This window comes from Podarcis tiliguerta (genome assembly GCF_965153285.1).
Source record: "Podarcis tiliguerta genome assembly, chromosome: 5".
In the NCBI taxonomy this organism is placed as follows: domain Eukaryota; kingdom Metazoa; phylum Chordata; class Lepidosauria; order Squamata; family Lacertidae; genus Podarcis; species Podarcis tiliguerta.
Window position 1 is genome coordinate 4,772,934 of NC_139538.1, and position 27,802 is coordinate 4,800,735.

The 27,802-nt window shown below is 44.9% G+C and overlaps 1 protein-coding gene across 5 annotated transcripts in view; it reads left to right on the plus strand.

Annotated features, from left to right (window-relative positions):
- DIS3L2 (DIS3 like 3'-5' exoribonuclease 2) overlaps nucleotides 1-27,802 on the plus strand; it is a 213,082-nt gene that overhangs the window by 72,248 nt on the left and 113,032 nt on the right. For all 5 annotated transcript variants that reach the window (XM_083441955.1, XM_083441959.1, XM_083441956.1 and 2 more), the window contains one exon: nucleotides 19,412-19,637. In XM_083441955.1, coding sequence (XP_083298081.1) covers nucleotides 19,412-19,637 — 226 coding nt within the window. The remainder of the gene's footprint in view (nucleotides 1-19,411; nucleotides 19,638-27,802) is intronic.

The window sequence follows — 27,802 nt, forward strand, 5'->3', positions numbered from 1 at the left end:
CCCAGCACAGACCTGGTGGAGGACTTGCTTATATGCTGCCTCTCTGCCCAAGGAGCCCAAAGACTTACAATGCAGGGACATGGTCAGCAATCAAGCAACAAAGCTCAGTTAAATCAAAAATCTATGCAGTTCTGTTCTCGAGCAGAAATCCAGAGTCGTCTTAAGATTCTTTTCGGTACTTTTCAGGGCAACACAGACAGACAGCTTACCAAGTGGCTCCATGTGCCCTGTGGTAAGCTGCCCCGTTGTAAATCTTGCTCACGTCCGCTGTGTTTGTGTGGGCAGCGGGCAAACATGTGTGCTGCCTTTTGTGATAGTTTCAACTCCAAAGAGCAGCATAGCAATTCTGAACACATCTCTTCATTGTGTGCTTTTAGCCCTTAGGAGGCAGGTTTATGCCAACATTTTGGAGAGGTACCCCGCCATTAGGCCCAGTTAGCATTGTCAGTTTATTTCCCCCTTCCGGGCATGTGCTGGTGCAGGCATGCTCCTTTTATAAGTGTTAAATAAGTCTCCAGCAAATATCTTTGGGAATGGGTGGGGGTGGGGTGGGGGTGAATGTCTTTTCCTAAATAAACACGCTTGTAAAACGCACAGGAATATGTAACGCTCAGAGTTTATGTAAGCGCATCTCATGGTTTTGCTCAGCATTTTATAAGGATTGGTGAAGATGGCAGTGTAAGGGTTTAGTCAATTGAGTGGTCCAGAGCATAATATTAAGAAGGAAGACCACCCCCACCCCCCGCCCAAGATAAGCTTCCTTGGAAAGCATGTTACACAGAACACAGAAAACCCCCCTGCTTTTCATGGACACCAACAGACCCAGCAGTACCCTGAATGGGATGTCTGAACAGGACTTGATTAGATTTGGGTACTGGTGTGCCAATCAGGTGTCTTGGTCAACCTGATGGATGACCTCCTATTGAGAACGGGACAACCTTGCTCCTCCTCCTTGATCTCTCTGTGGCTTTTGATACTATGGACCCATGGTCTCCTCCTAGTAAGGCTCTGTGGGATTGGAATTGGGGCACTCTGTTACAGTGGTCCTACTGAGTCCAGAGAGCGTGATTGGGAGAGTGCTGTTTGGCACCCTGGCAGTTATGCTATGGCAGGAACGTAAATGGCATTTCTGTGCGCTCTGGCTTCTGTCAGGGTGTTCCGTTGCTCCAGAAGCGGTTTAGTCATGCTGGCCACATGACCCAGAAAGCTGTCTGCGGACAAATGCCAGCTCCCCCGGCCTGAAGCGAGATGAGTGCTCGCCTTTGACTGGACTTAACTGTCCAGGGTACTTTACTTTTTACCTTTTTACCTATCTCAAGAGACAATGGAGGCGGTGAAGTCAAACTGTTGCTTTAGCAGCACCAAAGTGGCCTCCCTGGGGTGTAAGCCTGGGCAATGTGTCTGGAGGTCCTGGGCTGCCCAGACAACAAGAGCTCTTGGCCTCACTGATGTGGTCCAAAGGAAAGCAGAGCAATATGTTAGGCACTAGTCTGGCTTCAGGAGTCTCCGGAAGGAGGCACACGAAGCACCGTCCATCCGTCTTAGGGACTCCACTCTGGATTTGTGTAGGGTTGACCCCTGAGCCTTTTTTCTCCTAAAGAGATCCCATAAGACAGCAGAGGTTTAGGATCAGAGTTTTCCTTCTCCTAGATGGGCTCCGTTCCCAAGTGGAGGAGCCCCATATGCCACCCACTTTACTCAATACCACGTGCAGAAATTGCCTTCTTGACTGCTGGACCCACTCTTGGTCTCTTAGTCTCATCCACTCAATCCTCCAGAGCCTGTCATTGCATGCAGGAGGCATTCCTAACTCACCAAGCGTTTGTGAGCCATCGGCCACCCTCACCTGGTTTAGCCAGACAAAGCCGTTCCTGGGATGTGGCCGTTGTCACGTGCTGAGAGCTTCTAAGAGTCACAGGTGAGAGCTGAGTGCAGGGTAGGGACCAAAGGTGGACAAACTCCCCCGGAAGGAGCACAATGTGTCCTCCACCAGAGGTACTAGCCCTCCCCTAACACCCCATATGCTCCACCAGGCTCTTAAGGGCTTGCCTTTCTTCACCCGCTGTCCCCCACCCCTGCAAAATCAGGTGCGTGCTGTCAGACCCGAAGGTCTGAAGACAGATAACTGGGACGACAGGTAGTTGGCTGGCAAGTGGGGTCCACCCTGATGCTGGTGTTGTTGTTGTTGTTTAGTCGTTCAGTCGTGTCCGACTCTTCGTGACCCCATGGACCAGAGCACGCCAGGCACTTCTGTCTTCCACTGCCACCCGCAGTTTGGTCAGATTCATGTTTGTAGCTTCGAGAACACTGTCTAACCATCTCATCCTCTGTCGTCCCCTTCTCCTTGTGCCCTCCATCTTTCCCAACATCAGGGTCTTTTCCAGTGAGTCTTCTCTTCTCATGAGGTGGCCAAAGTATTGGAGCCTCAGCTTCAGGATCTGTCCTTCCAGTGAGCACTCAGGGCTGATTTCCTTAAGAATGGATGCGTTTGATCTTCTTGCAGTCCATGGGACTCTCAAGAGTCTCCTCCAGCACCATAATTCAAAAGCGTCAATTCTTCGGCGATCAGCCTTCTTTATGGTCCAGCTCTCACTTCCATACATCACTACTGGGAAAACCATAGCTTTTACTATACGGACCTCTGTTGGCAAGGTGATGTCTCTATCTGATGCTGGTAGCTTCCTTTTACTCACAAGATACATTGCTTAGACAGGAGGATCTGAGGAGAAACTGGTGGAACCCTCTCCTGCTACCTGTCATTTGCTGAGCTAGTAGCTGTGCCTTCTCGCCATTGACAGTAGCGATCCTGCACTGTAGCAAAAATGAAGTTCTCAGCACCCGCTTCTGGCAGTGCAGACTTGGGAACCTGGGTTTGGCTGCCAGATTTCTCCCCCCCCCCCATTGCCTGCCTTAACGGCCCCCCCCCCATACAAATGCCTATAGCATTTGTACTGTTCTGCCCATCCTCTCTGGCAGTACAGGGACCGGGGACAGGTGGTTTTCCCTTTACTGGAAGCAGCCCCTCTCTATTTAGCCAGGTGGGAACAAACAAGAGCCGGTGTCCTTTCCTTTCGGCAAAGCTGCGGTCCTTCCTTCCAAGATGCTAATCTTTAAACTTGCTTGGCTTGAGCTCGCAGGCACACAAGCTCTGGCCTTCCTCTCCCGGCCAGGCCCTGCTGCGCTCTCCCCACTCAGTGGGCATTTGGGACGTGTGTCCAACTCGGTGGGGGAGGACGAGATGGCAAAACCTCATGGGTTGATGGATGCAGGTGCTCGGCAGGAATGGTGTGTTGTGTTTTTTTGTGGTGTGTTGTGGTGGCAACGCTGCGATTACTGCTGAGGCAGCAGTTTTCTCCAAAGCATCCGGTGTCCCCTCCCCCCCCCAAAAAAGCCTTGTGGTCAAGTTGGCTTGCTGGATCCAGTGTCTCTTCCCCTCTGAAGTCCAGCTCTTCTGGTTTTTGTGTTAGCTTTATTAACACGCTGGCCTGCTGCAGGGGTGTATATGAGGCGTTTGGATCCAGACGGGAGCTAAAGATTTTTATTTTTGTTTTTTGGGCAGGAATTAAAATGCCTTTTTTGGGATTGTTCTCTGCAGCAGTGGGCAATGTTGGTGGAGGTTTTTGAATTTCCTGCCTTTAGAGAGCCATTTCCAGAGCAGCATAGTAACCTTCGAAGAGCCCTGCGGCTGGATCAGGCCAAAGTTTCAGCATGGCACAGCATCCTGCTCCCACAGTGGCCAGACTGATGCCTACAGGCAGCCCACAAGAAGCATCCAACAGCACTCTCCCAACTGGTGATAGTCAGAGGCACCCTGCGTCCGACAGTGGAGATTGCCTCCAAACCATAGTTTGCAGTGGGGCAGGTCTGCAAACAATGGTTTAGAGGGAATTCTAGTTAGCAGTAACCATAGCATGTCTGATTGGGAGGGAACATCAGAATACGATTGGAACAATCGAGGGAAGGGTGGAGGGCATCTGAACATAAGAGGGCAAGAGACCTGAGGACGGAGTTTGCAGCTCATTTCCAGTTCCTAAGCTAGTATGTCCTCACATTGAGTCCTCCATATGTTTAGGCTACAACTCCTATCAGCCCCAGCCAACATGGATGATGTTTAGGGAAGATCATAGAATCATAGAATCATAGAGTTGGAAGAGACCACAAGGGCCATCGAGTCCAACCCCCTGCCAAGCAGGAAACACCATCAGAGCCCTCCTGACATATGGTTGTCAAGCCTCTGCTTAAAGACCTCCAAAGAAGGAGACTCCACCACACTCCTTGGCAGCAAATTCCACTGTCAAACAGCTCTTACTGTCAGGAAGTTCTTCCTAATGTTTAGGTGGAATCTTCTTTCTTGTAGTTTGGATCCATTGCTCCGTGTCCGCTTCTCTGGAGCAGCAGAAAACAACCTTTCTCCCTCCTCTATGTGACATCCTTTTATATATTTGAACATGGCTATCATATCACCCCTTAACCTCCTCTTCTCCAGGCTAAACATGCCCAGCTCCCTTAGCCGTTCCTCATAAGGCATCGTTTCCAGGCCTTTGACCATTTTGGTTGCCCTCCTCTGGACACGTTCCAGTTTGTCAGTGTCCTTCTTGAACTGTGGTGCCCAGAACTGGACACAGTACTCCAGGTGAGGTCTGACCAGAGCAGAATACAGTGGCACTATTACTTCCCTTGATCTAGATGCTATACTCCTATTGATGCAGCCCAGAAGATGTTGTTGCTAGTCCAGAAAAATCTAGATTGCATTAGGTTAGAGCAGGCTGCTCCGAACCATGGCTTTTGAGGATGGGTTTTGTAACCAGTGAACTGAGCCACTTGTTTTTCTTTGCACTGGGAGTATGTCAGTTGCAATTTGGAAGCCTCCAGCTTCCTGGTGACATTAAAAGTGCCCCCCCCCCCATTTCCAGTTTTAAGATTTAGGGACTACAAGTTAACTGTTTGGAGCTGTCCTGGAAAAGTCATGTTCTCCCCAAAGCAGAGGTGAGACTGGATTCCTTCAGCTTCTTAACCGTGCCTGAATAAACTCAATAGCAAAGCTTTGTTCTTGGCCTAAAACGAATTCCTTCTCAAGAAGAAAGGAGTGCTCTTGGAGCACAATTCGGAGAGAGAATCCCCTGTGTGGTTTGGGTCTTCTCTTGCTCCTGCAGGGAGGCTTCTTCCTGCTCTCCTTTCATGCCGTTAATTATGGCTGTGAGCTGCTGGCTCTCTGCTCCAGGCCTTCTTTTCAGAGGCTTGCAGTCTGCTCACAATGTTCCCCCTGAGCTGGAAACTTGGGAGGAGGGCAGAACTTGTTAAAACTGGAAGGAGGCACATTTGGCCCCAGTACCTCAAGCAGCAATGTTCCATATGCTCAGGGTCCAGACTGTTCTCCGGACAGTGGCCTGGTGGCCATCTAAGGAAATATATTTTGCTGGTCAACCTGATCCTCTAAGAGGTAGCCAGACTTTGATAATAAAGTCCATCTCATCTAAGAGTTAGGACCTCACAGCTATGGAACCCATGTGTGCAGGTGACAGGAGGCTTATCAGTTGGGGCTGAGGAGTGAACGTTCTGCTCCAAATCTCCTCTTCTGTCAAGAAACGGATTGGCAGTGGCTCCTTGGGCTTCCTGGGAAGCACACTGAGATAGCAGCACAATAAAATTTGCCCGTGACGCATCTGGTGTCTTCTTCTCCAAGTAGCTGTCAACCCATCGGGACGTCACATACGATGCCCGGAAAAAGATGTGACATTCAAGGCTGATGGTCCTCTGTGCATAGCTGTCAACTTACAGATTTGAAAATAAGGGACCAGCAGTCTCGAAAATAAGGGATCAGCAGCCAAAATAAGGGGTTTTCCAAGCACAGGTATGTTCAGCTTCTGAGCCAAAGGCAGAAAGCCCAGCCAGCAGTCAAACGAAGCCTCAAGCGGTGGTTCCCACAGCACAGCAACCCGGCAAAGGGGATGCAGCAAGGGAAACCACCGTCACCTCTCCACTGGGAAGCGCTGAGCAAAGGCGAGTCCCCAGGCAACGCGGCCGATTTGATCAGCACAAGGCATGCAAGCTCCACCCCCCAGTCATTCTTAGACTCCTTATTGGGTGAGCAACGCAGCCAAGCAACCCAGTTGTAGTCTCCCTCCTCCTCGGCGGCAGGGAGGGAGGGAGAGGAGCTGCTTCCTTTGAAACCCGGAAAATTTAAGGGACATCATCAATAAGGGACAGCAGTGGGACACGGCACTAGGATAAGGGACTTTCCCGCCAAATAAGGGACGCTTGACAGCTATGCCTCTGTGCCTTTCATGCCCCCTTAGGAGCAACTTCACATGCCTTGTGAGCGAAACTGGGGGCCAAAATCCAAAATGTACCTGTTGGCCGTGGGAATTTAGGAATTCTGGCAAGCCCCCCCAAGCCAATTATCTCAAGATCTCTCGCAGCAGAGCAAGCTGTTCTTGCATGCTGTTTATTTTATCAGCACCTTCCTGTTCTTCCTTCTCCAGGCAGCTTACGTCCCGTTCCCGATGCAGATCTCCTGCCCAGGCTGCTTGTAGGAGGGGAGCCACTTAGGTTCAGTAGCAGAGCCATGCCACAGACCTTAAAGAGCATTCCCTGGGCTGTAAAACTGCTCTCCGCCCTCACCCTACTTTTGGGTTAAGTTCCAGGTTTCCTGATTAAATCCACTGGGCTGTTAACGAAACCTGCCTCCTCCTTGAGTGCACTTTGAGGGGCTGCAGTGAGGCACAGAAACTAGGTCAGGCAAGTGTCCGCTAAAGGGCCAGAGCCCGCAACTGGGAAGAGGATGAGCAACAACCGCAGCTGACGGATGGCTCACTCAGGGGCTGTTTTCTTGCTGAGCACTTCCAGCCGTCCGCTGGAAAGCTGCTAACTTCAGAGCAAGTGCAAAATTGCTTTATAGAAAACGATTGACGCAGGCAGAGCCTAATAATGGGCAGGGGCTGCGCGCTCGCTCTTGACGGCGTCTGCGGAGTTAGGGCTGCAAATTGCCTGAGCTAGCAGCCCGAAATGGTATCTCCTTAATAATTATAGTTGCCTTGGGTTTTATTGCTGCATGTACGAGCTGCAGTAATAGAAACATGAAGTGTAATTAAATTTGGGTTTCATAAATGCGTGACATCCCTGGAGGCATCGTATTTATAACAACCGGAATCTGCAATGCTGTTCCAGTGAAATTCTGCTAATTGCTGCAGAGTCTACCACCTGTGAGCAGAAGGACAGCTCCTGTAGGGCTGGCTTTGGCACCGAGCTGTTCCTGCTTCTCACCTTTGCCGCTTTGATTCACCAGCTCCCTAAAATCCCGAATTTGGCAGAGGAATTGGGGAAAGGCTGTTCGAGGCTCGCCTGCTCAGCTTTGGAACTTGTCCGGATGAGCTTGATTTGGCGCTACGGACCTGTGATGGTCCAAGACTAAATTTGCTCCCCCCCCAATGCTTCTGAATATGTTACATCACAGCAATTTTCTTTCTTTAAAGGTCAGGAGTGTATTATCCTCTGCTAAAGCAGCAGAATAGAATAGAGCCAAAAAGGAAGGAAGAAAGGAAGGCAATCCATTTTCCGTGGCACAGAAAGCTAAATTCTGCTACTGGTATATTTCGTGAAGATTGACATCAACTGTACCTTTTACTTTTTGTAACTTATTCTGGTTTTGTTCAACCTGGGGGTTGGCAGGAACATCCCCTGCTGCGTAGATGCTGGAAATCCTGCTTACTGATTCCTCTGGCCTGTGAGATCTTACTAGGCATTGTTTGCAAACGTTTAAGTTCAGGGATAGAACCATGCATTTCTTTTTTTTTAAAAAAAGTCAAATTCTTGGATTGCTGAATTATTCTCTAAATCCCCATGTTCAGTTCTTGAGCTGAGCGCTTACACAATCTTGGAGGACCAACAACTCTGTCAATCGTCACTTTGCTGAAAGGCTTTTTTTGCCTTCCTTTTTAATGGCTGCAGGAGAACACTTACATTTTTGTGGTACAAATTAAGTTAAATTTTGTACCTTTTTTTTTTTTAAACAAAAGGTACCAGCGTGGGCAGACCATAGTTTTTCAATGCCATTGATTCCACAGCTACTCATCATGACTCTTGTGCAGTCCCTTTGCATTAGGTACCAATTTCCATGTTAGTCCAGAGGTTGGCATGGGAGGGAGAGATGACAATTTTCACCCTTTTGATGACTCCCTGGCCCCTGCCTTGATTTTCACCTGGCCCCTTCCAGCAGTTTTAGAAGCCCCTCTTGATTTTGCGTTTATCGTCTTTGGCCCAGCCCATTTGCATTTATGAGAACTGCACTTGATGATGGAATACTGAATTTCTAATGGAACGTGGTCAAAGCTTGCTTTTGGCCAGGGGGGTGGGAATCTTTTCCAGCTCAAGGGCCTCATTCCTTTCTGAGCAACCTCCCGGGGGGGGGGGGGGGAGCATGGCAGAGTCTCCTGGAGGGGAGTGTAATGAGAACGGTTCTTTTCAAACCACATACACATATTTCTGGTCGGTGCAATTGCCATTCGTGAAGGAGAAAGCAATAGTAGAACTCTACTACTCTTGTTGTCTTTGTCCATGGAGTTTTCTTGGCAGGGATACTGGAGTGGCTTGCCGGTTCCTGCTCCAGGTGGATCACGTTTGGTCAAAACTCTCCACTATGACCTGTTCATCTTGGGTGGGCCTGCACGGCATAGCTCATAGCTTCTCTGAGTTATTCAAGCCCCTTCGCCACGGCAAGGCAGAGACAGCATTTTAAAAAGCAGAGACATCACCTTGCCAACAAAGGTCCGTATAGTTAAAGCTATGGTTTTCCCAGTAGTGATGTATGGAAGTGAGAGCTGGACCATGAAGAAGGCTGATCGCCGAAGAATTGATGCTTTTGATTTATGGTGCTGGAGGAGACTCTTGAGAGTCCCATGGACTGCAAGAAGATCAAACGCATCCATTCTTAAGGAAATCAGCCCTGAGTGCTCACTGGAAGGACAGATTGTGAAGCTGAGATTCCAATACAATACAACAGAGGACAAGATGGTTAGATAGTGTTCTCAAAGCTACAAACATGAGTCTGACCAAACTGCGGGTGGCAGTGGAAGACAGGAGTGCCTGGCATGCTCTGGTCCATGGGGTCACGAAGAGTCGGACACGACTGAACGACTAAACAACAACAACAACTAATACTCTTGAGTGTTGTGTGGTTTGGTGGAAAAGATCTATTTGGTCAACATTTTTAATGGCCTGCAATAAATTGTTTGGTGTTGGTCTATCTAGGAGCATGAACTGTACTTCCCCCACAGGGTGTATTTATCAGACAATAAATCACGCTAAGCAGTGGCTCCAGAGAAAGGTTGCACCTGGATTCCCAAAAACTCTCACCTCTTCATGAGCATCACTTCAACAACTCAGCTCTTCAGGCAACATAACCTGTTGGTTACCTTTCCTTCCAGAGAGCTTTGCCTTGTGCCTGAGCGCTACAGAGATGGCCAGCTGCAGTGAGTGAGGGGCGATGCGTAATGTTGCACCGGGGAGCTTTGTGTTTCCTTGCCCCAAGGACCGGTGAGAAGGACGGGGGAGCCCAGGTGCCGAGGAAAACAGGATGCTAGACTGGAGGGCTCCCTCCTGAGATCCAGCAAGGCTGTTCTTATGTTCCTTGAGTGTTCTCTTTCTTTATTTTAGGAAGTACCTTCCAACTATTTGTTAAAGGTGCTTTGTTCGCAAGGTGTGCTCTGCCCCTTTCACAGTTACCATATTTTTTGCTCTATAAGACTCACTTTTTCCCTCCTAAAAAGTAAGGGGAAATGTGTGTGCATCTTATGGAGTGAATGCAGGCTGCGCAGCTATCCCAGAAGCCAGAACAGCAAGGGGGATTGCTGCTTTCACTGCGCAGTGATCCCTCTTGCTGTTCTGGCTTCTGAGATTCAGAATATTTTTTTTCTTGTTCTCCTCCTCCAAAAACTAGGTGCGTCTTGTGGTCTGGTGCGTCTTATAGAGCGAAAAATATGGTACTTAGTGTTCTTCCTTTTTTCCTTATCCCATTTCCTTCCTCCCCCCCCCCCCTTTTGTATCTGATGTTTTCAGGTTCTTAACCTTTTGGCAGGACTTAGTACGCTTTTAAGAGGGTGCATGTGTCTGCCTACCTATCAATCTTTAAAAATCTGATACCCACTCATCAGAGGCAGATGCAACCCCGTTCCTTGTTTGCAGGCTTGCTTTTAAAAATATTTTATTTTAAGGATTTTTTTTGCTTACATTTTTACATTCATATCAATTCAACAAAACATTTATCTTTTGGGGGTTCTCAGCCCCCAGACTTCTCCCCACCCTCCTCCCCGGTTTCCCATTGTTACCTATCTTTTCTGTATCTTTATATCTTTATCAAATTTATTTCATCTCCCTTGTTTCAAAATTTACTCTATTATATCACTGGTGCTATTCTAAAGCTACTAATGTTTTTAAGTGTTTACAGTGCTCCTTCAGGTATTCTACAAAGCTAGTCCATTCTTTTTAAAAATCTTTTATCTTTTTGGTGTCTGAACTTCCCTGTCATTTTCGCCTTTTTGGCATAGTCCATCAATTTCGCTATCCATGTTTGCAGGCTTGCTTATCTCAAGATGCTCAGCCGGGTGAGCTGAGAAGCACTCACCATTTTCCTGTTGGGCTCCTCACTCTAAACTCACAGCAGACTCTCTGTCCATCAGGATGCATCAATAGCCCTGTAGCTGATAATCATAGAATCATAGAGTTGGAAGAGACCACAAGGGCCATCGAGTCCAACCCCCTGCCAAGCAGGAAACACCACCAGAGCACTCCTGACATATGGTTGTCAAGCCTCTGCTTAAAGACCTCCAAAGAAGGAGACTCCACCACACTCCTTGGCAGCAAATTCCACTGTCAAACAGCTCTTACTGTCAGGAAGTTCTTCCTAATGTTTAGGTGGAATCTTCTTTCTTGTAGTTTGGATCCATTGCTCCGTGTCCGCTTCTCTGGAGCAGCAGAAAGCAACCTTTCTCCCTCCTCTATGTGACATCCTTTTATATATTTGAACATGGCTATCATATCACCCCTTAACCTCCTCTTCTCCAGGCTAAACATGCCCAGCTCCCTTAGCCGTTCCTCATAAGGCATCGTTTCCAGGCCTTTGACCATTTTGGTTGCCCTCCTCTATAGGGGATTCGAACTATAGGGGATTCAAATAGTTCCCCATGAAAACTGTTCTGCGCTGGTCACATCACATCTGGAGTTGTAGGTGCCTCATTTTATGATTGAAATTGGTCTTGTTTGCACGTAACACTAAACTGTGGTTTGTTTAACAAACGCAAAGTGACATGAGTTGTCCTGCGGACAATCATACAAATAATGACAGCTGTCCAGTGAAACAGAATGGTTGCAGATTCAGGACAGATAAAAGGAAGTGCTTCATGTAATATATAGTTAAACAATTTCAGGGAGGATAAGGTGATCAATGGTTACTAGTCATGATGACTCTCTACCACCGGCATGTTGGAGGCAGCAGTTGCTGAACGTGAGCGAGAGAGTTCTGTTGCCTTCATGCCCAGCTCCTGCGCTTCTTAAAGACATCTGGTTAGCTACTGTAGGAAATGGGGTGCTAGACTAGATGGGCCTTGGATTTGACCCAGACGGAGTCTTTTTCACAATTACCCCAAACCCCTGACAATGTTCTGCGCTCTGCAACCTCTGAAAGTAGTTATCCCACCACTGAATCCTAGGAGCGCTGCCTGTTCCATCACCCGGTAAAAGGCGATATTGCTGCAATTATTTCTCAGAGAATAGATTAAAAACCTCTTACTCTTTCTTTGGCTCCATAGTGTTGTTAGGAAAATTTCCTGCTTTTGGTGGCAGCTTGTGGCTTCGGCTCGCTGGGTCATGTTGCCGCCTTGAGCGCTCTCGACCACTCTCCCCCCCCCCCGCCTTTTGGCAGTACTTTTCGAGGGGGGAGTGACGGGAGATTGGCGCTTCTGCTGGACCTCTCGACGTCCCACAGACCCTCGTGGGACTTTCGGTGTGTGTGTGTGTGTGTGTGTGTGTGCCTAGCCCAGGCACTCTCCCCTCTTAACCCTGCACCCTTGGTCCGATCGCGACAATTTAACATTGTGATTTTAAAAGACAGCTTTAAGACTGTTTCAGTCACCGTTCTAAAAGAGTTATGCCATTGGAGGGTTTTTCACTCCCCTGCTCGCAGTTCCCAGTTTTTTTTCCCTTTCAGACCTTTTGTGTTGTGAAGAAGGAATGGTGGGGAAATGCCCCTCCCCCCCCAAACTCTGCATAATAATTTGGCACCAAGGTGTGTTGGGACACTTGGTGTGTTCCTTTCTTGTGTGCTAGTATTGCTTTCTGGGTGAAGCTGACCTGGAAGAGTTGCCATCCAGGCCGGTCCCATCCTGCTGCTGCTCCTCACTGGCAGTCACCCCTCCCATGACAATGTGAAAGGGCTCTGGGATGAAGGATTTGGAGTGGCGGGGAGACCTAGCAGGGTCGGGAGCGGTGTACGGCTGCCCCTCAGCCATGCTGGACCATGCAGTTCAGAACGCAACTTTTCCGTCATCTCATTTTTATTCAGTTTTTTCATACATATTTACAATTATACCGATTTCTCATTAACATATTTACAATTTATGTGGACTTCCCTCAACTTTCCTGCCAATCGTCCGTAATAAAACTTTTTCCACACATTTCTCACATTTCGTATCACCATTTTTCCTTTTCCCTTTTTTTCCTTTCCTTTTAAACTAAACAGGTAAATAAATAAATATCTATCTTACCATATTTATTTACATCTTTGCAATATTCCTTATCTTCCTCACAAAACTTCTTTAAAACCCACTAGCGTTGTTCGCTCATCACATACATCTTCCAAATACCCCGAAAATTTTTCCCAGTCCTCATTAAATTTATGAGCTCGTTGGTATCTAATTTTCCCAGTTAATTTATCCAGTTCTGCGTAATCTGTTAACTTCATTCTCCACTCTTCCACAGTCGGCAGTTCTTCCTGTTTCCATTTCTGGGCCATCAGTACTCTCGCTGCTGTTATAGCATACTGGAAAAGTTTACAGTCCTTTTTATTAATATCGTTCCTCATTATTCCTAAAAGGAAGGTTTCTGGTCTTTTTACAAAGCTATATTTTAACATCTTTTTTAATTCGTTATATATACTCTCCCAGAACCCTTTCACTCTTTTGCACTCCCACCACATATGTATAAAAGTTCCTATTTTCTCTTTACATTTCCAACACTTGTTGTTAATTTTAAACATCTTTGCTAATTTAGCTGGTGTAATATACCATCTGTATACCATTTTCATCGTGTTTTCCTTTAATGTGGTGCATGCTGTAAACTTCAAGTTGTTATTCCATATTTTCACCCACTCTTCCCAGTATATGTTGTAACCAAAATCCTTGGCCCAGTGGATCATCACCGACTTGACTTCCTCATCCATCGTATGCCATTCTAGTAACATTCTGTACATTTTGGAAATTATTTTACTATCACTGTTTACTATTTCCGTTTGAAATCTTGACTCTTTTCCTTTATAACCCTTTTCTTTCAAATCTTTTTTAAACATATCATTTATCTGATAATAGTTAAACCAATCAAACACATACTCTTTTACTTGTTCGTATGGCCTCAATCTCCATTTTTCTCCATCTTTAATCACTAGATCTCCATAGGTAATCCAACTTCCTCTCATATTAATTTTTTTAACACACATAACCTCTAATGGAGACAACCAGTGTGGAATCCCTGATTCCAATATATTTTTATATCTTTCCCAAACTTCTTTTAACGATTTCCGAAAGATGTGGTCTTCAAAAGTTTTGTGGCCCTTTTTCTTCTCCCTCCACAAATAAGCATGCCACCCAAATCTGTTATCGAATCCCTCTAAATCTAACAATTTTGTGTTCTTTAATTTTATCCAGTCTCTTATCCAGCAAAGGCACGAAGCCTCATAGTATAATTTCAGATCTGGCAGGGCAAAGCCCCCTCTTTCTTTTGCGTCTGTTAATAATTTGTATTTAATTCTTGGTTTTTTGCCCTGCCAGATGTATCTCGAAATCCCTCTTTGCCACTCTTTAAATATCCCCGTCCCTTTAAGTACTGGAATCATCTGAAATAAAAATAACATCTTTGGGAGTACACACATCTTAATCATTGAAATCCTACCCCAAAAGGACAATTTTAATCTTCCCCACACCTCTAGATCTTTCTTAATTCCATTCCACACAGGTAAGTAATTATTCTGATACAAATCAATATTTTTTGGAGTCAGCCATATTCCCAAATATTTTACCTTTTTCACCACTTCAATACAAGTTTGTTGTTGTAACTCTTTTACCAGTGTTTGATCCATATTTTTTACTATGATCTTGGTTTTTTTCTTGTTTAATATAAAACCAGCTACTTTTCCAAATTGCTCAATCTCCTCTAACACTTCTGTTATACTTTCCATCGGGTCTTCCATCATTATCACCAGATCGTCGGCAAAAGCTTTCACTTTATATTTATTTTGACCCACCGACACCCCTTTTATCCTTTCATTTCCCCTAATTGATTTTAGAAAGATCTCCAAAACCAGTATGAATAACAGAGGCGAGAGTGGACATCCCTGCCTTGTACCTTTCGATATTTCTACCTCTTCTGTGATTACGTTATTAACTATCAATTTTGCTCTCTGTTCCGTATAGATTGCTTTTATTCCATTGAAGAAGCCCTTCCCTACCTCCATATATTCTAAGTTTTTTAACATAAAGTCCCATGAGACATTATCGAACGCCTTTTCAGCGTCCACAAACATCAACGCTGCCTGCTTCTCATTCCTGGCTGTCAGATATTCCAAAATATTAACGATGTTCCGAACGTTATCCCTCATCTGCCTGCCTGGGAGGAAGCCCGCTTGGTCTTCATGAATAGTTTCTTGTAAAACTTTTTTTAGCCTTTTCGCCAATAATCCTGTAAAAATTTTGTAGTCCGTATTTAACAAAGAGATTGGTCTATAGTTTTTGACTTGTGTTGGATCTGCATCTTGCTTTGGGATAAAGGTTATAAAGGCTTCTTTCCATGTCTCAGGTATTTCCCTTTCTTTCAGAATGTTATTCATTACTTCCTTCAATGGTGCTGTCAAAATCTGTCTCATCTCTTTGTAATAGCTAGCTGTAAATCCATCTGGACCTGGAGATTTCCCTTTTTTCAACTCGTTTATGATCTCTCTTATCTCTTCGTTGTCTATTGGGGTGTTCAGCTTGTCTTTCTTATCTATCGGGATCTTTTGCACCTCTTTTTCTTTTAAATATCTCTCTATTTTCCTCATATTGTTTTTTTCCTTGTTTTTATACAATTGTCTATAAAAATCCAAAAATCCTTTTCTAATTTCTTTTGGGTTGGTTATATCTTCTCCCTCTACTGTAATTTTATTTATTGTATTTTGTTCTTTTCTTTTCTTAATTTGCCAAGCAAGCCATTTCCCAGATTTGTTAGCAAATTCAAAGTTTTTCTGTCTTAGCCTTTTAATGTTCCACTCCACTTCTCTGTTAATTATCATAGCAAATTGTGTTTGCAACACCTTAATATTTTGTCTAATTTTTGAATTATTTGGTTTTTTAATTAGTTTTTGTTCATTATCCATTATTTGTTTGAGAATCTCTTTCTTTTCTTTCTCTCTGTTTTTCTTTTTAATTGAGTTCCGTTGTATGAAGAACCCTCTCATCACTGCCTTACTTGCGTCCCAAACTATACTCATCTTCGTACCTTTATTACAATTATCCTCGAAATATTCTATCAGTTTCTTTTGTGCGTCTTGTAAAATTTTTTGGTCCTCTAAGAGGTAATCATTCATTCTCCACCTAAAAGTTCTTTCTTCTAAACCTTTTATCTCCAATTTAATTGGGCTGTGGTCTGAAATTACTTTTGGTTGGATTTCAATTTGTGAAATTCTTGGGGTTAATTCATTAGAGATCCAGATTTGATCTATTCTGGACATTGACTGGTTTGGCTCTGAGTAGAACGTAAACTGTTTCTCAAGTGGATGTCTCAGTCTCCAGATATCAATCAAATTACAATTTTTTGACATTTCAAAAAAAGTTTTGGGTAGTTTACCTTCTTTCGACTCTTTCTCTCTTAGTCTGTCCATTTCTGTTGAGACTACCCCATTCATATCTCCCATCACGATTATTTTTTGGTCCATATACTCAAATAATTTCTCTTCCAACTTTTTATAAAAATCAGTTTTATTTCCATTGGGTGCATAGATCCCGACTATTAACAATTTTTCACCTTGCCAAGTAATCTGTACAGCAATAATTCTACCTTCTTCATCCTTGAAAATTTGCTGAGCTTCTATTTTATTTTTGATATACAGAACTACTCCTCTTTTCTTTTCTTTATCAGATGAAATAAATTCGTTCCCAAGTCTTTTGTTGATCAGAATTTTCCTGTGTCTTCTTGCTACGTGTGTCTCTTGTAAGCAGATAATATCCAAATTTTTCTTTTTTAAATATTGTTCCACCTTATTCCTTTTATTTTTTTCGTTCATCCCATTAATGTTCCAATTCCATATTTTTAATGCCATTCTGTTCTTTGTTATAAATAAAATAAGGGTTGTTATAAATTACTTTTTATAATGTGTTTGCTTCTTCTTCTACTTCTTCTTCCTCTTCGCCTTCCTCTTCTTCCTCCTCTTCTTCGTCCGTCCTTTCCCCTTTCTTCTCCTTTTCGTCCGTCCTTTCCCCTTTCTTCTCCTTTACATCTGAGTCCCATCCTCCGGTGGCTCCTATTCCTCCTGGTATACCTTTATCTTTGTCGTCCTCTTCTTCTGTTATCAATTCCTTATACTTTCTCTGGAACTTACCTATCTCTTCTGGCCTGGTCAGCCTATGCCTCTTGCTTTTATAAACAAAGGAAATCCCTTCCGGATATTCCCATTTAAATTCAATATTGTTCTTCTTAAGAATTTGCACCATTGGTTTATATGGATATCTTCGTTTCAACAATCTAATTGGGATATCTTTAAAGATGATTATATAGCTGCCATCTATATATAATCTTTTTTCTCTATTTCTCTGGAGGATCAAGTTTCTCATCTCTCTGTCCTTAAATGTTATGAGGCAATCTCCTGGGGCTTTCTTTGATTTAGTTGTTCTCACTCTCATCCTAAATGCATTTTGAACTGTATTTTCCATTTCTTCCAATTGTATTTCCAACCATTGGGCTAGCTCTAATATTAATTTTTGTTTGATATCCTCTCCCTGAGTCTCTGGTACGGCCCTCAGCCTTAAATTCACTTCACGCTGTCGTAATTCATTCATAGAAATCGCATCCCACATCTCTTCCTGCATTTTGTTTGTTTCTGAAAGCCCCACCTTGATCTTTTCATCTTCCTTTTTCAGTTCCTTCATTTCCATTCTTGTCTTCTTCATTCCTTCCTCCAACACATGTGTTCTCTTGGATACCTCTTTAATTTGCCCTTTCAGTTCATTGACCGTCTCATCTATTTTCCTATCCAGTTTTCCAATCTTTGTATCTACTTGTTCTAATTTTGATTCTAAATTTTTTTCACTTTGCCTAATATCTGCAAACATTTTTAATATTTCTGCTTTGAAATCTGATTCTTGTTTCGACCCCTTTCTCTCAGCTGGGGTCCCCCCATTGCCTCCTTTCTTTTGTTGATGAGACATTGTCTCCAATTATATTATTACTTCTTTATTTTTAACAGTCACTTCAAAAAAATCCCAAACCAAATTAATTCAGTCTTACTAACCAGGCACAGTCCCAATATAAAGGTAATTCAAACTTCCTTATTTTACACCTTTACCAATAGTTTCCTCTTTTTTAGCTTTTAACTTTGAAAGGCCTCTGTCCCAAAAATTATAATTTTTTAGAGCCTTCCGGACCGATTGGACTCTCTCAACTCCGGTTACCTCCCCCAAGTTCCAGTTGCACTCCCCAAGAGAAAAAAGAGAAATAGTAAAAAAAAAAAAAAAAAAAAAGAGTAATACAAAAAGGGATACAAAAAAAAAGGGATACAAAAAAAAAAAAATGCAAAAGAAAAAAGTTAAACTTCCCTCTGGTTTGATTTTATCTTCTTGCCACCAATTAGGCTAAATCCTCATATATATACAAATAAAAGTTGGTAAGAATGAAAAAGTATCCAGTAACTTCCACAGAGAAAAAGACCAAAAAAACAAAAAACAAAAAAAAAAACAAAAAAAAAGAGCAAAAAGTTAATCCACTGTTGGCAAAAATTGAGAGACGGCCCCCTCCTAAGTCAAAAATCACATATGCGGAAAGGGAAAAAGAAAGGATGGGGGATATCGTTGGAAAACACGAATACAGTAACCAAAGAAGGAGGAGTAAAAAGGGAATAAATAAAAAAAAAGAAAATTTTAGCAGATTGTATTTCCCTTCTTGTCCACCTGGTGTCTATAATAAAGTGAGTCCCAACTGTTAAATTCCTCAGTTTTCCAGTCCAAAATGATCAAAAATAATCATATCCAGTCAGTGAAAAAGTTTTCTTTTTTTTTTTTTTTTTTTAGTCACAGGGAAGGTAGTCAAAAGTAGTCAAAACAAAGTTTTCAAGTTTCAAGTTAGTTAATCTTCTTCCCCCTCCTTGTACTCCAGCATAGAGAAGAGAAAAGCGACCAAAATGGAGTCGGAAGCTTCACTTCCGTTGCGCAGGACTTTCTTTAAAAAAGAAAAAGATGTCTGAAAAGGGACACTGGTATATTTTCACTCCTCTCTTTTTATCCACCGTTTCCTCTCCCGTTACAAAAAGGACTTAAAGTAGCCAATTATTAGTCCTTTTGCCCTCCTTTCCAACTTTCTCCCTCTTTACGTTACTTTGTATCTTCTTAAAGTTACTTCAAAAGTTGGGAGGAAGGAGAGACTTCAGCCGCTAGCGACGCTCACTCATTAGCCAGCTTTGCTTATACAGCTGCGTCTTAGCCGATTTCAGTTGACAGCTGAGCTCTTTTAATCTCTCTTTAGTCTCCGAATCCTTCCTTACTGCCAGTCCACTTTTTTATAAGCTCTTAAGGTTCGGATTTCTTTTTTTAGAGAATCCAGCGCTCTCCCTGCAAGCTCGGGGCTTCGTTTTCCGGAGATAGTTATGGCTTCCCTCCGCCCGCGCTTCCCCCCGCTGTGCTCTTCGCTCCCTTACGGGAGTTACCTGACGGCCGGGAGGTCCGCGCAGAACGCAACTTTTCTCCCTCTTTACTTTTCTTGGAAGAGTTGCCATCCAGGCCGGTCCCATCCTGCTGCTGCTCCTCACTGGCAGTCACCCCTCCCATGACAATGTGAAAGGGCTCTGGGATGAAGGATTTGGAGTGGCGGGGAGACCTAGCAGGGTCGGGAGCGGTGTACGGCTGCCCCTCAGCCATGCTGGACCATGCAGTTCAGAACGCAACTTTTCTCCCTCTTTACTCTCCAGGTAATCAAGCCGGACGGTTGTGACAATGAAACAACAGAAACAGCTCAAGGATCAGATCAGAGTTCGCCGGGCGCTTGTGTGCTTCGTGATCCAGGAAAAGGCGATGTTAACAGTCCGGACGTTGTTATAGAGGCTCAGTTTGATGACGAAGATGTTGAGGGCAAGCAAGATGGCTCAAGGGAGACCAAGGATCAGAAGCAGCTGTCCCTGGGGGCTGGAGAAAATGGTGAGTTGGGGTCCAGCCGCAAATGGTAGGGCCAGCTGTTTTCCCCTGCCTTTTCCACTTCCGTTTCCTTTAAAAGCAACTCAGGAGCTTAAATTGCTTTAGTTCTGTTGTGCAGCTGTAATGGTTCTAGGGGTTGCTCGTGCGTAAGCTTGTCCCAACGTCTGGCTGGGTTGCCTGAGTGAATCTTTCCTGTCCGGGCAGCCACTTGCCCGTGACCGTCTCAATCACTGGCAGAATCCGTCAGTGGGCGTTTCTTAAACTTCTTCCAGCAAAGAAGTCTTCACCTACTCTCTCTGCACGAAAGCCTTCTGCGCAAGGAGGGCGTGGGCAGCGGAGGACCCCTTCTCTCCCCGCTGGTCCCCGGCAAGGAGTCATGGGATCGCCTCGTCGATTCCCCCATCTCCCCCCCTTCGCCACTGGAGCTACGCTGATTCTCTCCCCCAGAAGATGGGCTGCCCCTCCCACTCCCGGGATGCTCTCTGGGATCCCTTCGGAGCTTGCTCTCTCCCGCAGACACTGATGGCAGTTCCCTGACAGCAGCCTATAACTTTTTTTTTTTTTTGCTGGGGGGTGGGGAGGGACAGGTGTCTATAGACATACCTGAAAACAAAACCACAAATACATAAAAATATAAAGAGAGCAATGTTGGGTGGACTTGAAGGGCTGCTGGGCCTGGGCCATTTGTATTGTGTCTGAAAGGCAGTGGGGAGCCACTGAATGCATTTTTGCAATGGGGAGCCTGAAAGAGTCATTGGTGTGGCAGGAGTGATTCTATGGGGCCCAGAATAGACTCACCTGCAGCCTGACATTTACTCATGTAAGCATATGCTTGCAATGCTGTTTAAGCAAATATTGGCGCTTGCCACGCAATATACCAGTCTGTGGAAAGTAACCCACAACTGCATATCAAAAGGACCCCAATTTTTGGCGCTGACTTCATTGGGATCCCTTTGATTCCCTTGTTGCTGTTGTCTTTATTCACTGCAGACACACCAATAGGATGCATTTATATAAAAGTTACTGCATGTAGTAGCACCCTTGTGGTTTGTGACATCAAATGGTCACGTGGAAAGATTAAACAGGGCAGGCTGCAAGAGCTTTGAAAAGACACGCCATGGAACGCATCAGAGACGTCTGTGTTTGCAGATCTGGTGGGACATTCTGCAGAGCTTCAGCACCCGAAGTTTGACCTGGCCATTGAAGGGGCATGTGAGCCGGATGCCAAGTCATTGATAAAGGAGGGAGCTGCATCAGATCTTTGCCCTACACAATTTAACTCCAAAAGGTTTCAGTGAGGAAATGGATTTTCTCTCTCTTCTCGGAATATCCGCATGCCTGTTTCCCTCTCTTTCATTGTCACTGTTTTCCTGCTACTTTTCGAGTCTTCCACTCCGTTACCTATTTATTCTGGCTTTCTGCCAGTAAGGGTCAAAAGCCCTCCCTTGATTCCATTGTACACATTAAAAGTTCTCCATTCCAGAGTTCCTTTCCATTGATATCACTGGACTATTATAGGCAGTTGGTTCCAGTTGATATAAAAGGTTTCCTTTTGGATGCCTCTTGCAGCATGAGTCTCTGGCGTCCTTTCCTTTTGAGAATTGCAACTAGACATTTTTATTTAATTTTCTTATGTGTGTATGCAACTATTTCGGCCTCTGTATATATTTTGAAGACTTGAGCCTTACTAATCAGGCTTTGAGCGATTTGAGCCTTACTAATCAGGCTTTTGGGGTAGTTTTCAATTTCTACAGGTTGTTTTAAATTTGTTGCTTTGTTTTTGTTACGCAGGTTTTCTCAATACATCTGTTTATACATTTTAAATTAAATGTTTGCAGTATTTTTTTTATTTTGCAGAATGTAGCCAAATAACTTAAGGTTGGCATTAATTGGGTGTGGGAGTATTGCAATGTATTTACATTTAGTACCTATTACCTCATTTCCTATTTGTCTATATTATTAGTGTCCCCCCCCCCCCAAAAAAAATTCCACCCTCCCCTCAAAGGCCCTGCATTGTCCCTGGAGTAATTCTCAGTCCTAGCACTTGGAATTTTTTTGCCTGCCAGTGAATTCTATCTCTGCTTTTGTGGTTGGTTTTGCTTAGAGGTGGTACTGAAACAGTCTTCAAGGGCAGCTCCTTGTAGAGCTGGTAATAAGCCGCAGGCCGCAGGGTTGTGATGAAGTCTGAATGAAAAAGCTCAGCAGCATGAGAGGTTCCCCAGCTACCGTATTTTTCGCTCTATAAGACGCACCAGACCACAAGACGCACCTAGTTTTTGGAGGAGGAAAACAAGAGAAAGAATATCCTGAATCTCAGAAGCCAGAACAGCAAGAGGGATCACTGCGCAGTGAAAGCAGCAATCCCTCTTGCTGTTCTGGCTTCTGGGATAGCTGCGCAGCCTGCATTCGCTCCATAAGACGCACACACATTTCCCCTTACTTTTTAGGAGGGAAAAAGTGAGTCTTATAGAGCAAAAAATACGGTAATTTATGAGCAGTATCCAGAGGGTGGCAGGCAGGCTTCCTTGCACTTTTTCACTCGCTGTCCTTCCTCCCAGGCCCTTTAGTCCTGCAATAGCCTTGGAGTTCCTTTCTTGTGCTGTTGTGCCTTCTCCTTCCATTTGGCACAGTATTTAACAAAGCATTTTCTGTGAAAAAATAAGATGCTCACCATTTCTGTTGATGCCAGGTATCTGTTGGTGGTTTATTTCACAAAATGCTGCTTGCCGGGAGACAAGGTTCATCCTCCCTAGGCTTGATTCTACATCTGGGGGGTGGGAATCGAGTATCTTGGCCGTGTTTTAAAAAGAAATCCCCTCCGCTCTGTGCAGCCCTGAAACATAAGCAAATTGCTCCGAGGGTATCCTTGGAAGCTTCCCAGGCATGACTGATGCTGCTTGGGTAGCCGAACTTTGATGCAGATGTGCTTGCCACTTGCGATTGTGATGTTGGTAGGAGAAGATACTGCAGTTGTGTGGGTTCCTCTTGCATGCAGATGGTTCAGTGAGCCTCAAATTTTCAATCTGCCCAAGCTCAGGGGAGGCCTGGAAAACGCTGCGTTCAGGGTTGTATTACGCAGCAAGCCTAGCTGGGCTCAGATGCAGCCAAAACTTCATGCGAGCTTCCCTGATTTTGAAGCCATTCTTAGCAACGCACCCAGGAGGTGTTATTGTGTAGCCAGGAGTGACTGTTTTGGTTGTGAAGTGCTCTCTGGCCTTTCTAGCTAAAGCAGCCTTCACATGGAAGGGACTGGGAATGAGGGGAGTCTTTAAAACCCCCACCCAACTTACACACAGAGGCAGATGGGAGGAAAACAGGACTCTTTGCTGTACATACCTTTTGTAGTGAGGCTGGTCCTAGCACCTTGTCCCAGCCCTGAGATGCACACATTTGTCTTTTTTTTTAATAATATTTTTTATTAGAGTTTTCATATTTAAGAAAGAACAAACAAAAATACAAAAATACAAAAATACAAAAAAACACAGAAAAAAACAAATAAAAACAATTCCATTTTCATCATATTCCTTGCATTTACTTATTTCCCAGACTTCCCCACACCTCCCCTCACTGTATTCCATGTCAAATATTTAATCAGCAAATCCCTTCCCTCTATCTTGACCTAATCTTTATGTTAATATCTTAATGTATCCTAATCTTTTCTTAATATCTTAATATATTAAACCTTTTAATTTTACCCTTTTTAACCTTCGAATTTTCCATACTCCTTCACCACTTTGTTGCTAATAACCTTTTAACCTCAATCCGATGTCCTTCTAACATTCATTAATCTTACAATATTTCTGTAAATAGTCTTTAAATTTCTTCCAAAGATGCACACGTTTGTCAGATCCTCCAGCCTGCCTGGCGTTTATCCACATTGTTTGCGTTTTCATTCAGTGCTCCCAGTTGTGTGAACTCTCTTAGCTAAACAGGCAAAGCAAATACGGGAACTAGGAAACAGGAGCTGTGGTAGTAAGATGGGATTTCCAAAGAAAGTGTTGGAAGAAAACATCATCCGGGAAGTTGCGTTGGGTGGGGTTTTTTTTTTGAGAAACTTTCCTGAACACTTTGGGAATGTATAGACTGCCCTGGCTGGTGTTCCCTTTCTTCTACCCCCCCCCCCCATACACATGGCAGGTAGGCGGCATTCTACACTGCCTGATCGGGCGATTTCAGGCAAGATGAGCTAAACCTTTAATTGAGAAACATTTCCAGGTAAGAGGATGCTGTGGTTAAACACGTTGGTCTGGCACTTCCTGGTTCCTGGGAAAGGGGATATTCCATGTTTTGCTCACCAGGTTTGCTTCTAGCCTCCTGGCCCTGTCATTACATAGCTGGAAATTCCAATCTCGCCATGGGATCTATAAGACATGGAATTGTCAGGAATCTGAACCTCTTAAGGAGAAGCTTTGGAGTCTGAGCTTGGTCTTAAAAACAGGATGAGGTTGTGTATACGACCAAGAATTAGGCTTCATTGGCTAGCTTGGATGTTGCAGTTCGGGAATTTGGTGCAAAGATATCTCATGTCTGGCTAACAGCAGCATATCGCAAGTAGAAGTTCACAAATTTCTTGGAAGGCATGGTCTCTCACAGGGAATGCCCATTTGCATCCAGCAACTGGGAATATAATGTTTCGGCCCTGCCTGGTGCAGTGCTGCCATACAGGACCTGCAGGGATTGGTTAAAAGGTAAAGGTACCCCTGCCCGTACAGGCCAGTCTTGACAGACTCTAGGGTTGTGCGCCCATCTCACTCAAAGAGGCTAAGGGCCAGCGCTGTCCGAAGACACTTCCGGGTCACGTGGCCAGCGTGACATCGCTGCTCTGGCGAGCCAGAGCCGCACACGGAAACGGCGTTTACCTTCCCGCTAGTAAGCGGTCCCTATTTATCTACTTGCACCCGGGAGTGCTTTCGAACTGCTAGGTTGGCAGACGCTGGGACCGAACGGCGGGAGCGCACCCCGCCGCGGGGATTCGAACCGCCAACCTTTCGATCGGCAAGCCCTAGGCACTGAGGCTTTAACCCACAGTGCCACCCGCGTCCCCACTGCACTGTATGGTGCAGTGCTGCCATACAGGACCTGCAGGGATTGGTTACTTGATATTTAATTCATATTCTGTCCTTCATCTGTAGATCTCAGGGCAGTTCACAACAAAAAATACAGGAAAAAAACACAAAATACACAATAAGAACAAGAACAACAGACACCCCCTCAGCACATTTAAAAGTCTATAGAATGTCAGATCAGCCAAAGGCCTGGTTAAAGAGGGATGTTTTCACCTGGTGCCTAAAGGTGTTTAATGAAGATGCCAGAAGAACCTCCTTGGGGAGAGCATTTCACAAATGGGGAGCCACTGCAGAAAAGGCCCATTCTCATGTTGCCACTCTCTGGGCCTCTCGTGGAGGAGGCAAACCAAGAAGGGATCTGCCTTCTAGACCGTGCATGGGAATCTCAGGCCATACAACATACAGACTTACCTGTGTTGAGGGAGAGGCTGTGGCCGAGTGGCAGAGCATCTGCTCTGCATGCAGAAGGGCCCAGGATCAGTCCTGGGCATCTTGAAGGTGAGGCTGTGAGAGTCGCCTCCCGAAACCTGGAAAGCCACTGCCAGTCATAGTACAGGGTTAAGAACATAATTCGTCCCGGAGGTCTGTTCTTAACCTGAAGCACCACTTTAGCTAATGGGGCCTCCTGCTGCCGCTGCGCCGCTGCTGCACGATTTCCGTTCTCATCCTGAATCAAAGTTCTTAATCCGAGGTAATATTTCTGGGTTAGGGGAGTCTGTAGCCTGAAGCGTATGTAACCTGAAGCGTATGTAACTCGAGGTACCACTGTACTGGGCTAAGTGGGGGCCAATGGCCTGACTTTGTGTAAGGCATCTTCCAATTTACCCAAATTTAAATAAGCATTGAGGGTTCCGTGTGGAGCTAACTAGTGCCTTCTCTTATCCCATGTTGACCTCTGTATGCAATTTCTTATCTGTGCTGTTTGCAGTTTCTTCTTCTTGGATGAAACGCTTTGTCTTTGCCTTTTCCCTGCCCACCATGAACACTGGGAGAATTCATGCTCTGCCCCCCACCCCCCCCGGAAATAAGGAAAAATGGTTCAGCAAGGAATGCTGAAGCCTGTCGTTCTCTCTTAGTGCTATTTAATTTACCTTTATCTCAAAGTATGGGAAGCGGGTGGTGCTGTGGTCTAAACCACAGAGCCTAGGACTTGCCGATCAGAAGGTCAGCGGTTCGAATCCCCACAATGGGGTGAGCTCCCGTTGCTCGGTCCCTGCTCCTGCCAACCTAGCAGTTCAAAAGCACGTCAAAGTGCAAGTAGATAAATAGATACCACTCTGGCGGGAAGGTAAATGGCGTTTCCATGTGCTGCTCTGGTTCGCCAGAAGCGGCTTAGTCCTGCTGGCCACATGACCCGGAAGCTGTACGCCGGCTTCCTTGGCCAATAAAGCGAGGTAAGCGCCGCAACCCCAGAGTCGTCCACGACTGGACCTAATGGTCAGGGGTCCCTTTACCTATCTCAAAGTATCTCAAGGTGTCTCAACCATGAGAGTCACAAGGGTCAAATGGAGGTGCTGTGTGTGTGTGTGTGTGTGTGTGTGCGCGTGTGTGTGTGCATCTCAGTTGGCCCATGGGTGTGAGGTCCCCCACCTCTGATGTAGCTGTTCATGAGTCCTTTAAAGCCCCAGGTGTGTGGATGCTGCAGGTGGAGGAAGAAAGGACAGGGATGCTAAGTCTTTCCTGAGCTACCCTTTCCTTTTACCTGATGTTAGTGCGCCTGGGGTAGCACCAAGCACACACCTGCTCCTTACTTCTTGCTCACATGGGCAACAAAACTCAGGAGCATTAACTGCATCAGGTACTGCATTTTTTTTAAAAAAAGCAGCTTGGATTTTGGGCAAACACAATAATTACTCTTGCCAGAATTTTATAACTGGGATAGTGAGCATCTCCTCACTGCTTTCCTTTCCATCCAGTCTGGAGGATGCATTTTCTCACTGTTTGCTGGATATTTCTTTCTTTCTTTCTTTTTTGAAAAAGTCAGAAAACACAATATATTTTCATTTGGAAGTGGGAATTGCTAACATTAATTGTGCTCCTCTTGGAGAGAGTCGCAAATTTCCACAGCAGCAAGCCTGGAAAAAATAACTTTGGATCTGTCATGGTTAATAAGTGTTTTAATCTGACGGCTTTAAGGGCTCGTTTTGGCCACTTCAGCTGTCCTGGTTAATCTAATTTGTGCAAGAGACTTTCAAGAAAAGGTTTAAATATGTACATATATGAATATAGCCTCTCTCCGTCTTGGACCAGGAGGAGGGGCTGGTGGCTCAAGCGCAGTTTACCAGGCCTCTGAAAAGCTGCCGTCTCGGAGGGGTGCTAACGCTGCAATTCTAATTTGCTGGTAATAACAGAACTAATTGGAGAGGTTTCTTGCCATTAGTGCCTAATTTTCTTTTCAGCAAAGCTATAACAATTTTCGGTTTTGTCAGGTAATCACCCAAAAGGAAAACAAGGGGATTAAGGCACCGTTTTTCCCTGGGCTGGAGCTCCTGGCGGGTGTTTTCACTGTAAGATAAGCTTAGCAAGCCCTGCCCAAGCTAACATAGTAAATCTCCCACTGCAAACACAGCGCTGCCCAGGGTGGAAATATTGAATGGTCACCGGATAACCACGACAGCAAAGGTTCGGCATAGTTTATTTCTGGTTTGGCAAATGGCAGCCGCCTCCTTTTCTCTGCCCCTCCCCACCTTATCCCCACACTTTTACCTCCCTGTTCAGCTGTCTGGGATTTCTCCCAGTTTCCTTGATTCTTCCTTTGCTCGCCCGCATCTTCGCTGCTCCAGACTCGTCTGCACAGCAGTTCTCGTTGGGCGTGTGCCCACGTGACTCCCTGCCACTGGAGGCCAATAGAAGTCGTGGGCTGCCGGTGCCGTTGTTTAGGTTACTCTGCCACTGCTTGATTGTGGCCACTCATTGACTGCTGGAGCAATGGGTGCAAGCGTTGGCCCGTTGTTCATATTTCTTTTTCTTCTTCTTCTTTTTTTATAATAATATTTATTGCTTTTTGAACAATTTAAACACTACAAAACAAAACAAAAACAAAAAAGAACAATACAATACAAAGACACTACATAACACTAACACATTAAACTAACAAAACCA